This window comes from Zootoca vivipara, chromosome 4 (genome assembly GCF_963506605.1).
Source record: "Zootoca vivipara chromosome 4, rZooViv1.1, whole genome shotgun sequence".
Classification (NCBI taxonomy): Eukaryota; Metazoa; Chordata; class Lepidosauria; order Squamata; family Lacertidae; genus Zootoca; species Zootoca vivipara.
The window spans coordinates 37,914,142-37,929,922 of NC_083279.1; the positions used below are offsets into that span (position 1 = coordinate 37,914,142).

General features: G+C 39.9%; 1 protein-coding gene across 1 annotated transcript in view; it reads left to right on the forward strand.

The window, feature by feature from the left end:
- The window catches only part of REPS2 (RALBP1 associated Eps domain containing 2), a 93,334-nt gene that overhangs the window by 64,351 nt on the left and 13,202 nt on the right, over positions 1–15,781 (forward strand). The window contains exons 15-17 of the mRNA XM_035115083.2: positions 3,209–3,270; positions 3,691–3,768; positions 14,233–14,316. Coding sequence (XP_034970974.1) covers positions 3,209–3,270; positions 3,691–3,768; positions 14,233–14,316 — 224 coding nt within the window. The remainder of the gene's footprint in view (positions 1–3,208; positions 3,271–3,690; positions 3,769–14,232; positions 14,317–15,781) is intronic.

Below are 15,781 nucleotides of genomic sequence, written 5' to 3' on the forward strand. Positions count from 1 at the left end.
CATGCACCTGGGCTAGGCCTGTGCAGATATCTGGCAGATATCCTCTGGAGAGGAGTCCCTGTATGTGGGCGGCTGTCCTGTACCCTGCATTATTATTTATTGCATTTATTCTCCACTTTCTGCAGAACATATCTCAAAGCAACTGACAATTGTAAAATATACAGAATACAAAATAAAAGGCAAACATCAAAAGATAAAACAAGTATTAATAAAAGTACTAATCTGTGGAATCCTCAGCATGCATGAGAAGGAACACACACAGAACCTTTTGAAAGAAATAAACGTCACCATCAACACCAGGCTGGCAGTGATATTTTAAAGGCTTTCCTTAGTGGCTGTCAGTTCCACCTGCATGTAGAGAAGGGTGGGAATAAGGTTTTCCAGCAGAGAAGGGTGGTGATGTGTAAGAAAAAGGTGTTATCAGTGGGGAATTGTTATCAGGAGTAATTGGATAATAGTGTGAAGAATTATCGGAAAGACTTTCCTATAAAGATTAAAATGTGAAAACAGTCATTCCCAAATATGTACAACCCTTGCAACTCTGGGGGGGGGGGATTATTTAGTAGAGTTCTAAAGAGGCACTTTACAAGAAACACAAGTGAAATTCAGGGGCAAATCTACTTTCTTGCATAGCCATCAATTTGATTTAAAAATCTTATACAAGAAACAGTCACATTTGACTGGGCAGTCACATTTGATACTTGCATTGGGATAAGTAAGCAAGTTATTTACTTTTAAGAAGCTATCCATCCAATTGCTAATTGCATGGTTATGTCGGGCTCTCAAGCTCTTTTCATATGAAAAGCAATCCAAACTTTGTAGCACACACACCTTCCAAATGTTGAAATCTAAACCCACTGACCATTGCCTAAGAATCAGCGACTGAGATTATTTTAACTGGAGACGTCTGGGGTTGCCTCGTAGTGCACTTGGAAAATCCTAAGTTGTACCCAGGTTGATGTTCTGCAGAAATAAGTTAAATGTTTTATGTACAATGGTACCTCTAGTTACGAACTTAATTCATTCTGGAGGTCCGTTCTTAACCTGAAACTGTTCTTAACTAGAGGCGTGCTTTCGCTAATGGGGCCTCTTGCTGCCGCTGTGCCACCAGCACACAATTTCCATTCTCATCCTGTTCTCAACTCAAGGTAACTCTTCCAGGTTAGCGGAGTTTGTAACCTGATGCATTCGTAACTCGAGGTACCACTGTACTTAAAACTGGCCGTTGTGATACCCTTGAGCTTGAACAAGTATTGAGTTTGCCTGGCAGTTCTTCTGCACCTTCATGATACACCTTTAGGTGACACATGAAAATCTTCCTCTTCAACCAGGCCTTTGGTCGACTAACATCTTCCTACTTTTAATTGTGTTTGTGGGGGGAGGGGGGTTATTGGCTTGTTTTGTTTTTATTATGCATTTTGTGTTTTTATCTTGTATTTTTATGCTGTGAACCGCCTTGAGATCTACAGACAAAGGGTGGTATATGAAAATGAATGAATGAATGAATGAATGATGCCATTCTCAAGTCTGTTTCGGAATTGAGTAACCTTTTTGTGTTTGTTGCTTCAACATATAAAATTCTAGCATTTGTTGTTTCAACATTTAAATTCTAGTGTTTGTTGTTTCAACATTTAAAATTCTAGCATTAAGGTAAGAAAGACGATTCCTATATATACATTAATTGAACCCTGTGTGCAGGCTTTTCATAGGTATCAAGCTGTGAGAGAAGGATGCTGGATTAGATGGGCATTTGGCCTGATCCAGCTGGACTGTTCTTTTCTGTAACCTTAAGCAGAGAACACATTTCTCGCCATAACCTTTGGTTTGAACATTCATATGATTTTTCACTCTATAAACATGAGCGGCCTTAAACACATATGTGGAAAAGTGAGATATAAATATTTTAAATAAATTAAAATAAGAACTGGCTAAATGGGGAGGGGAAAATACCAGCAACATAATACATGCTTTTTCTTACATTTGATGACTGTAGTTTAACTTTTTTCATTCTACAGATGTGTTTGTGGGTTTTGTGGTTAACATTACCTGAATTCTAATAGCTCACCACCTTGGTGTTGGGGTTTCACCATGTCACCAGACATTAACAGACTTCAATATTCTCATTTATTCCTTTTCTTTGTTTCTTACACATACCCTTGGCCAGCATCCACTATTTTCCTATAAATCTTAAAATGCATAAGTCTCTATTATTCCCATATGCTTTATAAATATTCCCTGCCCAGATAAGTTTAAAAATGAGAACATGGTTAAGATTGGATATACTTAAAAAAAAATGCATGTGCAATAAGATACATAGTTTAGGATACATTTATCTATATGGCATTCTCGTGGTGTGACTTTAGTGCTAGAATTTTAAATGTCCAAATAACAAACACAAAAGAGGTTGCTAAGTATCTTTTCAAATTGTGTTTGCTAAAAAGGATCAGCAGTTATAAGGGGTTGCTAGAAGGTTAACTATCAAGAGATTCTTCAGTCATGCTTCATGTGTACGTATAATCTATGTGTCATTATAATTGTTTCACAAAGCCTCGTCTTCTCTGCAGTTCTGGCCTCTAAAGGTTTATGGATTTAACTGAAGCCAGATTGGGAAGTATAATAGATGGTCCCATCATGGGTGTTAGCATCTCAGATTTCTGGCGCAGAATAGAAGACTGAATTATATTATGTTACCATAAAGCCCTAAACTGACTTGTTTGGTCTCTTCCCTCTTCAGCTCCTGCCAAAAATATTTAAAAGCTACAACTAGCTCATCCAAGTGCCAGAACATCTAATTCCACGCACAGATGTTTTCTGTACAACTCCACTTTTTCACATCATCGCATTTTATTTTGAATGCTCTCTAATGCCCATGTTAGAATATTGCTTCACTTTTTAAAGGCAAGAGTGTTAGTGACAAAGAACAGAAAACTCAAGGGGAGTTTGACTCTCATGCACCGAGCTCTGTATCTTTCACTGAAATTTGTTAATTGCATCGGCATTGGCTGTATTTGTCATGTTCATTCTGAATAGATATGTCTCTGTGAGGTCATAGAAGATAGTGGTGATAGGTTCACTTGAAATGTGTTTTCTTAAATTGATCTGAGTTTTTTTTTAAAAAAATCAAATGGTGTTAATAGATTTGTTATGTTCTAGGTTACGTTCATTCATGTTGCTTATCTCCTTCTGTTTTGTGTTCTTGTTTCTGCAGTTCGGGGGGGTTGGCTGCCACCGCCACCACCTGCTCTACCCCCTCGGCCTTTTGTAACACAGGTACGTATAAAACTTCAGCATGAGAATATTGGGCTTAGTGTTGTCTTTCAAAGGAGCAATGTCCATTGGCAGAGTCTCCAGAAAGGCAAAGAGCAATGTTTCCTGGCACAGGTCTCATTTTGGGCCTTGGGAGCATTTCCCCCCAAACCATCCCACCTGCCGCACACTGACATCATACATGATGCCAGGTGTGAGGCAGGTGGAGACGCAGCTGCCAGTGAATAACCAGGAGCCTTAAAAGTACATCCCCAATTATGCATTGGCAAGGGAGGTTTACAGTCAGTGTTGGAGCTAGCTTGTTGGGAAGCAGGGCATAGGAAACTACAGATTTTATCTAATTAATTAATTAATATTATTCTGGACATTCTTGCCGCCTAATATATCACGACTAACAGTTTGTCCTGTGCGCTTGTGCTGCAGGTTTCTCATCCTGGCACAAATGCTGAAACAAATGCTCAACTCAAATCAGGCTACATAGACTTCAGGCTTCAAGAACAGGTACACCTTTAAATTCTAAGTGTAGAATTGATTTGGGTACGGATTGGGTAACAACAGTAAGATTCCCCCTTTTAAAAATATATAAGCACCATTGCCTGCTAAACACTTATTCCTTATACACTTGCGGCTTGGGGGAGATTAACATTCTGTATCAAATAATTCAATCTTTTTTTAAAAAAACCAAAACCCAACATACATAATCTTGGTATTTTGGCTGTGGCTAAGCACCATTCCTTTCTCTCACCTTATATGTCTTGCAATAAAAACCTGCCTTAAAGTGGTCAAAATGTTATACATACTAGTTGGAGATTGTAATTCAACTTTGCTGTTGCTCAAGTAGAGCAACTGGAGTTGTTATAAGCATATGGGTTATATTACTTAATGGGGCCCTTGGCTGAAAAGAACATACATAACTAGAAGTGAAAGAGATTTGTTTTCAGGGGAGTGGGGTGATGGAAAAGATTCAAAGAGAAGCAGAATCTTGGCATCATGTAATTTTATGTGGCTGGTGTGTGTGTGTGTGTGTGTGTGTGTGTGTGTGTGTGTGGTGCGTAACTAGTTTTCTAGACCAGTGCAAAATAAATAAATATTTTCCTTCCAATCACTTGGTTACAAAGAATTACCACACTCTTTTTTATATGAATGCAGCAGCACTCTCTTTCAAAGACTCCAAATTTAGATTAGGTGGCTGAGAGAAATGTGGGTTATTCTAGAGATTTGGGACACCATCCTGTGTGGCAGCTTTCCTACTATCCAAGGGTGCTATTGGCATCCTCCATGCCCACTTGCTTCATGGGCAGCCGATTGCTCACACAAATAGAACAGTTGAATGAGCAATTATTGGCACATATCAGAGCCAATATGTAATGGATGAATCAGATGTTAACAATTTTGCAAGTGTCCTTATTTGCATTTTACTCATGTGTTAACTCATGCAACCATATTGGCATGACATTTGAGATGTTTAATCTGATGCTTGTTGCACAGCATGGGGGCCATTGCGCTGTACCTCTCTTCAGTTCGATTACTTGTCGGGAAATACCATGAACCACTGAGTCCCAATTCGGGTTCAGATAAGTTGGTTTGTTTATGTATATAGACATAACATACATAATGGTGCTCAATATGTAAAATGGTTTTGTAGCTTGAAGTGCTAAGTATAAATGTTACAGAATGGCAAGATGGTTAATTATTGCAAGACTATGCACAGGCTATCCAAATTCACCTTCATGCACCAACAGCTTATATAACAAGCACTTTTAGGAGTTGTTTCTTTTTGTTTTCCATTGTATTTCTTATCAATAAAAGATTGGTCTGGCACGAGCAAATTTTTATTCTGAAAGTGTGGCCCAGAGAAAAAAGTTTGAGAACCACTGCTCTGTAGAGAAACTTGGAGAACATTACACCGGTTTCGCTCTTTGAGGTTCCTTCCTAATGTGAAGAAATCAACAAACATGGAAAAGAGGCAAGGGAATGGGGAAGAGGAGACAAAGGAAGAGATCTAGCTGGGGCAATCCATTCCTGTTAAGACACCACAAAGTCAAACAAACCTGAGCAAAAGTATGGAGCAGCCCAAAACCCCAGTGGCTTCTTGGGGCAACATAGCCAAAGATTTACTGCCTGAGGCAAAGGGGCACCTGAGACAAAAGGCAATTACCGTAGGTCGAGGCTGAGGCCAGACAGAAGGAATATTACAACCCCGTTACAACAACCTTGGGCAATCCTAGATAACAAAAAAGAAGACAGGCAAGAGTAAACTGAAAAGGAAAGTGACATGTCTGCACAACATGAGCCATTTATTTGTGGAAAGGAAAGACTCAGATGTCCCTAAAGTTGAATTCTCCCTCTCCCTGAAGTGTATGGGTCCAGCACATAGTTTTCTTGGAGCTGCTTATGCCCAGGGTTCAAATTTGTATCCCAGTGAGTAGTGTGGCATCTGAGCAGAGTTGATGGAGTATGAGGTTCAGTTGCATCTCCGGAACACTCAGGTGGAATAGATCTAACATATGCTAGAGATCTTGAAACTTCAGAGTCCTGGAAAAGAAAAGGGGGGAGCTATACACATATATTTGCCTTGTAATATTTGCCATTCAATTAAGGAAGTGGTTTATTTTTGCTACCCAAAGTACTCGCAACGCTCTGCTTTATTCATCATCTGCCCACAACAGTTCTGACATTATGTCATGTAGAATAGGAAATCATTCTTCTTTTAAAACCCACAGGGGGTATGGATTCTGGTGCTATGAAAAGGGTTTATACGCCCTTCAAAGGAAAAGGAAAGTGTTCATATATTGGCAAGACATTACGGCAAAGGTCACATTGTAGCCTCGCATTTATTTTTTCTTACAAAAGGGCTACATGAGGGCTTTTGTGCTGCAGAGGATATATATGCACAGCATTCTCTCTCGCGCACACATGAGAAGACCTTTTGAAAAAATACTATATCTGCACAAATATGAATTGTGTATTGGGTGTCAGTAATGATGTCAAAGATGGCATTCGTAGTGTGTCAAGGAGTATTGCTCAGCAATGTTAATCATGTCTTAAGCATTTGTTGTGCTAGCAGGAGTCAGGTGTCATCTCTTGGACTGGGGACATCGGTGTGTGTGTGTGTGTGTATGTGAAGCACGACTTATCTAGTGCAGCTGCATTCTGTATTTGTCTGCTATATATATATGCTATATATATATATGTCATATATATATATATATATATATGTCATATATATATATATATATATATATATATATATATATGCATGTATGTATAGATACAGAGAAAGAGAAGGAAGGAATAAAAAATGAAAATAGTCTATGTATCAAGCTGGAATGGTGTTTTATTGTTTATCGAGAGGGAAAACAGTCGTTGTCCATGTCCCATCTTTCCTTAAACAGCCCAAAGCAGCTAACAACACAAGATAATATGAAAAAACAATAATGTTATGCACACTCCAACTTCCCAGAGTGGTGAAAAGTTTGAGGGGGGCACAGTGCTTACCTGATTTTAGCTACCTTTGGAGGGGTTTCACTTGAAGCTTCTGGTATTTGCAGTATGTAAGTTTATTTACAAATAAACTGCTTGAGCATAGGTGCAGGCACTGTTTAAATGCTTCAACAGACAGCCAAATCCATTGCCCCCCATCTGTGTCCATCAATATATAATCAGTAACAAAAAAATTATAGTATTATTATGTATATATCCCAGTCAGTATGCATGGCACCTTACAGAGTGTAAGAGAAGCTTACCTTCCATAACATTTGTGGGCTTGCTCTAGTCAACAGCACATTTGACATTAATTGCAATCATTGCCTTAATGGAATGATATAAATTGCTATATAGCATTACTTATGCTATCCTCCATCACCTGAGTACAATTCAATCGGATTTAAAGTGCAAGTCTTGATACCATTTTATTTTATTTTATTTATTCTATAAAATAAATACTCAGTGGCATGATAAAATAGGTTTAAAGGCAGAGGAAGCTCTGTGTACTACAGAGCTCATTGGTTGAATACATGAAATATTTCCTAAGGAATTCTGTTACTGGAAAAAAAAATACTTTTGTTATATATTATATGTATTTTTTTTAAAAAAAAAACCCACCAAAAAACGACACCAAGGAACCTATTAATACAGCCATAAAAGAGTACACATACTGCCTTCTATCTTACTTTAATCTGGTTTTGTGAAGCTGGTGTATGAATGATTGGTAATATTTCAATCAAGGTCCTATTCATTATTTCTAAAAGCGCTGAGCACTCTTGTGATTTATATATGTTACTTCCTTTGCCCTAAACCTTATCACTGACTCTCAGACAGCTTCTTCTTCTTTTATTTTTTTTAAAGAACAGCTTATCAAAATTTGAGGATTGCAGAGTGCTGCAAAAGCAGTTGGCTCAGCAAGATTTTGGCAGCTTGTTGCATTTGCATCCCTATAGGTTTTCTTTCTGTGGTATCACTTTCAGCTTCTACAACAAGCGGCAAAAAAGAATCTGATGTTTCACTGCACTAGATAGTAGGTTCACAAACTGAACCAAAAAAGTCTAGCTGCTTTTGAGGAAGAGGTGTAAAAACAGATTTAAGGACCTAAAATTAGCAACACTTTAAAGGGAAAATAAACCATTCTGAATGCAATGGTGATTAATAATACTGCTATACAGTTTTAATAGTTCTATTTTCTTGACCATTCCCTGGCTGATTTCTTATTTGTGCATCTTTTGCTCTGCTTCAAAAATCATGTACAGGTGGAGACAGTTTGGCGTGTGTCCAATTGATACGTGAATGCTGACATGTGTGTCATTTTCTGTTTTGGATGGGCTTATGCATGACCGCTGATACATGCAATGACCCAGATTGCAACCCCATGCAAATAGGGAGTTGCCTGTATATGCAGAAAAATAGATGCTTGCTCAGTTTTCATGCATGGTGGGTATGGTATACATGAATTGGTTTCCCCCCCCCTTTTTATGTTTGTTTAGGAAAAACATCCCTATGTGTGTACCCATTCTGAAAAATAAAGTCACAGGAAGAAAGTGTACATAAAGAGATGGTCATATGAACCACTCTTTAGGGTTATACACAACTAAATTCAGTTGTGGGCAGAAATCATTTTGATTCTCTTACAGATTTGCATTACACATGCAAACAGTGATTTATGCTGCATACAGACTGGGAAGCCATGCGCAATCATGGTGACCACATAGGTGAATTTAGTTCATTCATAAAGCAGCTCTCAGTGGCAGCAGAACAATTAAAGCACATTAGAAGTTGAATCTGACGTTCATCTTCATGTCAACATAAATCTATTGTGCTGTGAGCCTGTGTTTTGTTTTTTTTAAACCTAGCACAACACAGGTGCATCTCCAGATAGTGGTGCATAAGAAAGGTGTCAGAGTAACTAGAAAGTTCAGGTAAGTTCATGCTCTCATACATGGGCTCCAGAATTAAGTAAATTCACGTGTCTCACCTGTAGACATTCGAAACTGCCAGCTTTTGCCAAGCAAGCGACCTTGTGAGTGTGGGTTTCACTCTTATTTGAACTATTGTGACAGTTTCCACTAGGTGGCACTTTAAGGATATGACAACCAGTTAGACTGTCAACCTCATGTTCGTACCTGGTTATTTTCTTACTTGAAATAATATTTATATATTTATGTTGCACCAGACCTCTCCATGTAGCTTGAGTGTACAGTAGTGTATATTTTCAGTTGAGCATCCCAAAATGGAATAGGGTCCTCACAGCCTAGTGCTCCTTGTTACCCCCTAAACAGCCACTTGGTTTTTCATAGGTCGCCCAATCCATGAACTTGGATTCCATGAACTTGATTGGGCATCTTTGGAAAAAAACCCCACCCCACCCCCTTTATAATCAAGATTAGGAAATGTAAGTCTGTGAAAGGTTCAGTAGGGGTATGAAAACACACACTGTGGATATGATTTTAATGCCTGCAGACTATACCTTCAATATTGATGCTGGTCCCTATCAGTCCTTGGATTCTGTGGTAGCACATAGCATTGTACTAGCCCAGAAGGAAAAAAACCAAGGTTAATTGTTGTTCCTGTCCTATCTCAATGGCACAGAAAAAGCCAGAAAACAGTAAGAGATGCTGCCTCATCAATTATTTTGATGTCAGAACTGCAAGGAGCCCATAAAAGGTATCCTTTAATGTTGGCACTTGTTTTTCTACTGGCAAGCACTCCACTCCCTTGCCTGGCGATATATTTATGTTGCTTTTTGTACAGCTTCCTCAGTGTCAGCCAGGATTAAGGTAACTGGGGGGGGGGAGACATATCCTCAAGTCTCATAGCATGACTCTAGTCTCATTTAGAATATGAGATTGAGAAGGGGGACCTTTAAACAGAGACGCTTGAATTTGATGGAGATAGAAAAAAATTGAACAATTCACTATGAAATCTCAGGAAATGAGTTGGATGATAGTACAACTGCCTTATAGGTGGAATATATTTATGGAATAATTGATATTTTACAACTATTCAAATAGTATTTTAATTAGGAGAGCGGTTATAATTTTTCATTCAGCAGCTTATTCAGTTTTATGTAACGAGCGCAGTGACACTTTCAAATGCCCTTTAAATTGCATGTCACACTGTGTTCTTTTCAGGAAACAGTGTTACGTAAGTTGTGAGTGCTTTTTAGAAGTCCCACTGAGGTGAACAACTAGCTGAAAGCAAACAAGATGGACAGATAGAAATGGGGGGAGGAGTGCTAGGTGTGCAGCTGCAAAGTGTTAGCTTGTTAAACTTGGCCAGAATCTGGAGGCAGAAACTAATGCAACTCTGGGGAATATAACTTTTTAGAACCATTTATCCGATTTTCCTTTCTTCTTCTTTTTAAACCCTTATTTTGAGTGAGATAACTTGCATCCATTGCATTCTCTAACACTATTATTGGTGGTTCTCGGTTAATCAGCCAAACTCAAGGCTGTGCTACATAAAAGTTCCAGTGGCACAAAGATTTCTCGCAAAGTGAAACATTCTCTCCCTCCTTCCCCATGCACTCCTTAAATCTGTTTGAGGGTTTTCCCCAACCCTCTGGAGCTGATTTAGGGAGGGTGTGGGGCACACACGGGGGAGGAGGGGTCCCATTGCAGAAGTGGAAATCCTTACGCTGACAGGATGTAGTAATTGAATACCATCCTTTCTTATTTAACATGTACCATGATTTATCTTTGGGCAGATTCACACTAGATATTTAAGGTATGTTAATGGATTTAAAGCACACAACTTCCCCCGAAGAATCCTGGGGCCTGTAGTTTCCCCCTCACAGAGATATCATTTCTAGCACCCTTAACAGACTACACTTTCCAGATTTATTTGGGCTTTAACTGTGCATTGAACATGCTTTAAATGTACAGTGTTGAGCTGCCCTAAGGGTGTATCTGCACTACTACATAACCACAATGTGCAGATTATACATTCAGTTTACACTGCACAATAGATTCATCACTGAATGCACAGCTGACTCACATGTTCTGCATCATGAAGGAATACAGCTGTGGTGCCTGTACAATGTTGGTGTAGAGCTGTTACATACTGCTTTGTTTCTCTCTAATCAGATGCATGCGGGGCATATCAACATGATGCTTTTTTTTAGCGGAGCTGGTGCACTCATTCTCTGCATCTGATCTTGATAGTCCACATGCAACAGGACTTTAGCACCCATTGCAGTTTGGGAATTTACACACAACACACACAGCAGAATGCATAGCTGGCTTCCTGCTCTTGTTGTTGAAGCTTCCCAGAGAAAACATATTTTATACTTGTTTGGCAAATAATGCAGTTGGGAGTACAGGAAGCTCACAGTAGTACTGTAGTAGCATATCTGTATATGTAGCAGCAGCCAAAAAGAAAAAGTAGAAGGGAAACTTAGGCATTGTGTTCCTCCTTTAACAGATTGTGAAATGGGTGGACTTAATCCTGTTCCTAAATCATCATGATCTCTGTCAGAACCATCTTATTGTCCAACTTCAATGTGGAACAAACAATGGTTTTACAGTGGTACCTCATGTTGCAAATGGGATCCGTTCTGGCGGCCCGTTCACAACATGAAAAGGCCGCAACATGAAGTGTCGCATCTGCGCACACGCGTGACGCAATGCGGCGCTTCTGCGCATGCGCAAGGCGTGATTTAGCGCATCTGCACCTGCGCACATGTTATGGATGTGCCGAACCCAGAAGTAACCGGGACTTCCGCGTTTGGCATGTCCGTAACCTGAAAAGACACATCCTGAAGCGGACGAACATGAGGTATGACTGTATATAATTCTGTGATCTGTAGCTACAGATATATTTAGCATCTGCATTGTTGACTTCTAATATATTACAAAATTAGGACCATGTAACACAATACTTTTTCTGATATGGAGACAGTATCTATGAGGTACTTATTCACACAGTCCCATACCATATGGGATTTGCTGCCAATAAGATGTGACCAGCCACCAGTTTATATATGTTTGGAAGGAAATTAGACAAACCAGCAGAGGATGAGGCTATTGATGTCTACCAGTCATGAAGGTTATATATGCATCTTCCAGTAACTAAGGAAGTATGCTTTTGAATGCCAATTCTGGGGAGAAAGCCTCAGGAGAATTTCAGATTGCTTTCATGTTATCTTGTGGACTTTCCAGAAACACCTGGTTGGCCACTTGGGAATGGGCGGTAGGACTTGATTGGCCTTTGGTCCGATACAGCAGGGTTCTTATGTAGGGAAGAAGTTTATCATGGTTCTAATGAATACAGCACTTGGGCAGCCAGGAATATAATGACAGGTTGTGTGGATTTCATTCATCTATTTATGATGTATAAAAGTATTTATAAACTGCCATATCATAAAAAATATATCAGCAGTTTACAGCAATTTAAAAACATAAAACCAGACAATGAAATCACAAGAAGTTAAAACCAAGTAAAAAGCAAAAATGAATTAAAAAACAAACATCAGTAAACCATTGTCAGGAATATACTCTTAATTGTCTGTTGGCAGAATAGAGAAGTTTTCAGCAGGTATTTAAAAGTTGGCACAGAAGGTGCCCAATGAATCTAGATTAATCTAGATTTCATCAGAGGTGTACCTCAGGTCCCTGGTGGCTCCTTTGCAAGGAGCAGCAGTGTGTTGCTGGTACAAGGGACCCTAGGTATGCCTCTGGAGATTTGGATATACTGATCATGTTCATAAATAGACAGTTGACGCCCTGCAAATGAGACATGAAGGCTAGTAATATCAACCCTGCCATGTGGGAATCCCTTGCAGAAGACCGCAGTACCTGGAGGCAGTCAGGTTGTGCATCCACAGCAGTGACCAGAGGAGGAATGACCACTGGGATGAGCGCAGAGAGAGAAAAAGCAATGGTGCATCTAAAACTGCACATCCAGACACCTTCATCTGCCCCAGCTGCAACAAAACATGTTTTTCCTGTATCAGTCTCTACAGCCACAGCAAGTGCTGTAAGTCTTCAACCCCAAAGGTGCACTCCTTCATTGTCTCCTGAAACAGACAGATGCCAACAAGAGATACACTGTGCTGAACAATTCAGAACCCAAATGCCAACAACCTGGAAGTGAATGCTTCCATTTTCGAACATGCCTCAGAAGTCGAACGGCTTCCAAGGTGCGTTTCTCCATATTTTAAAAGGAGTTTGCTGACTTGCAATTGCGCCTCGATTGCCGAACATTTTAGAAGTCGAACGGTCTTCTGGAACGGATTACATTCGACAACCAAAGTTCCACTGTATGCAGCTGGGTCATTTACTGTTGCAGAAGTTAGAAATGCCAAATTTTAGTGTGTGTAAAATAAGTGCAGGCAGATATTACATTACTTATGTACACCAATAAGCCTTTCCAGGAAGCTGTCAGGCTTCATAAACTCTCACTTCATTGATTCGCTAAAACAATCTGTCTTTGCATAAAAAGAGGACTATCAAATCGGTTACCTGGTTTCAGTTTAGCTTCGTTTTCATTTGCTGCATGATGAATGTTTGTCGGGGCAGGATCCCCAAAACTAGCTATTCGTTTTAATATAAATAAGACACCATTGTTTTTCCCCTTAGAATGTTCCTCATTACATAATTTGATTATATAATTGTTGTTGTGTGTTAGTGTTGCAATCCCAAAACTCTCTTGGATTAGTTGGAAATAAGTCCCATTGCACAGTTCCATAACGTTGCTTTCCATGTAGCCAATGGAGACCACATGTCAGAAATTAAACTTGCTGGTAGTAAAGATTTTTTTTTTATTGTATTAAGTGGAGGAAACCACATATGCGATCCTTTGCCATGCTCTCGCATATTTAAAATTGCTGTACTAATTTCCTAATCTGGGTTTGTTTTCACCAAGCACTGCCACTCCTCAGACTCTGTGATCTCTGAAAACTGTTTTATGGTGTGCATGTTTACTCAGATGTAACTCTCATTATGTTCAGTGGAGGTTGCTACCAGGTAAGAACTGCAGCATTAAAAGGACTGGAGGTTGTGTAGCTGCAGTGTTAGGTGAATCACACCTGTTTTCATTATATGTTAGCACAAGGACTGTGTATACTGCAGTTGGGGTTAGGATTTGTATATTTTGTGGATCCTTGGCTGCGGGCAAGGTGCCTCTGAATCTCATGTTGGCGGAAAGCAGGCCACCTAGTGTCAGGGATAGGGAGCAGATTTTATTTCACTTGTACTGTAATAATGCTCACAAATGTAGCACACTTTTGTTTTTCTCATTAGAGTGAATGGCAGCCATTAACTTCTGTAGGAGAATGGGGTTCATTCACAGAGATCACTGCAGCAGCAGCTAAACCAGCTTCCCAGCCTCTGAAAATCAAAGCCTGCTCCTATTTCTTTTGTTGGTCACACTGGAGTGTGACCAAGTGTTGAAAACTACCGGTAGTTTTGATTGATGGATGGATGGATGGCTGCTAGCAATTTTGGTGTTGCAGTGTCTTGTCTATTGTTACAGATGGAACAAGAATTTCAGATTGAAATGCATTTGCCAATGAACAGGTCCTCATCACAAGTTGAAGAAGGCAGCCCAGCAAAAAAGGTAAGGTCAAGGCATATAGTTTTCTCTTTTCATTTCAAACCCATAAAGCTGATAAATAGTTCCACATACTGACTTCTCATGAAGATCAGGACACTAAGAAATAGCACTAACAGCACTGTTCTACAAGGAGCAATCTATTGTGGCACCACATGAATGCAACTTGTATATTTTTCCTACCACAGACCAACTGGTAAAGTCCTTTTTATATGTAAAGTTCATGCTTTGCACATAGAAGGTTACTGGGTACCATGGTTCTTTGGAAGAAAACATGGTTGTGGTGGTCCGCAGTGCCTCCATGAAAACAAGCTATGGATTGTTTTCATTTCCCAGGAGGCAAAATATGTAAGCTGAATGGAGACAAGCCTTTTTTTGGTTCTCTTGAGCCTCACACTCTGCATTTCTTAAGCGAGTCTGCATTTCTTAAGCGAGACATCTTAGGTTCTTCTCAAAGTAATGGAAAAATATGAGCAACTTAAAAGAGGGACCAGGCAGCTGTGTGTTCCTTTACATTCCTAGCTAAAACTGAAACACAGATAAGAGAAATGGAATGTGACAAAGGTAGTCAGGATAAGGACATAGGGGAGTGAGGCTGTAAGGCTGGAGGAATTGATCCCAGGAAGAATCCCATGAAAACTGAAGCAAGTTGGAACAGTACTGCTGAGGGAGGGACTGGCGAGAGCTGAACACTGAGGTTCCTACGGTTCTGTTTCCTAAAGGGAGGGGTTTATTAGAGCAAAGGGAAGGGGGCTCTAAGGAAAGGGGGGTTAACTGGAGTATTAAGTTATTCAGACTTTCCCACCACATATTTTGGAAACTGGCTAAACACTAGCTTCCTGACTGTTGGTGCTGAGTGAAGGTGGAGGCATGGACCGGAAGAGGAGAAGGAAGGAAGGAGGATTCAGGCTGGGATCATAGTTCTTGCTTTATTGATTGCTTCAGAAAAGTGGGTGAAAGGTAGCAATAAATTCACACAACATAAATACGTGCAGGGAGGAAAAGGAAGTGATGTGTAGCCTGAGACCATTCATATTTCAAGTAGTATCCTATAGGTGCTATGACAATATCAAGGCATCTTCCTTGTAGCAATGGCAATAGGTAAGAGTTATCTGAAGAAATAATAATGTTCTCTCAGGTATATAAGTGCATCCAGTGCTTGAAAAATGAGGTATCCTTGCCAAAAAAGTGGCAGAGAATTGCACCTGGAGTTGTTGTTTAGTCGTGTCCGACTCTTCGTGACCCCATGGACCATAGCACGCCAGGCACTCCTGTCTTCCACTGCCTCCCGCAGTTTGGTCAAACTCATGTTCGTAGCTTCGAGAACACTGTCCAACCATCTCGTCCTCTGTCATCCCCTTCTCCTAGTGCCCTCCATCTTTCCCAACATCAAGGTCTTTTCCAAGGATTCTTCTCTTCTCATGAGGTGGCCAAAGTATTGGAGCCTCAGCTTCACGATCTGTCCTTCCAG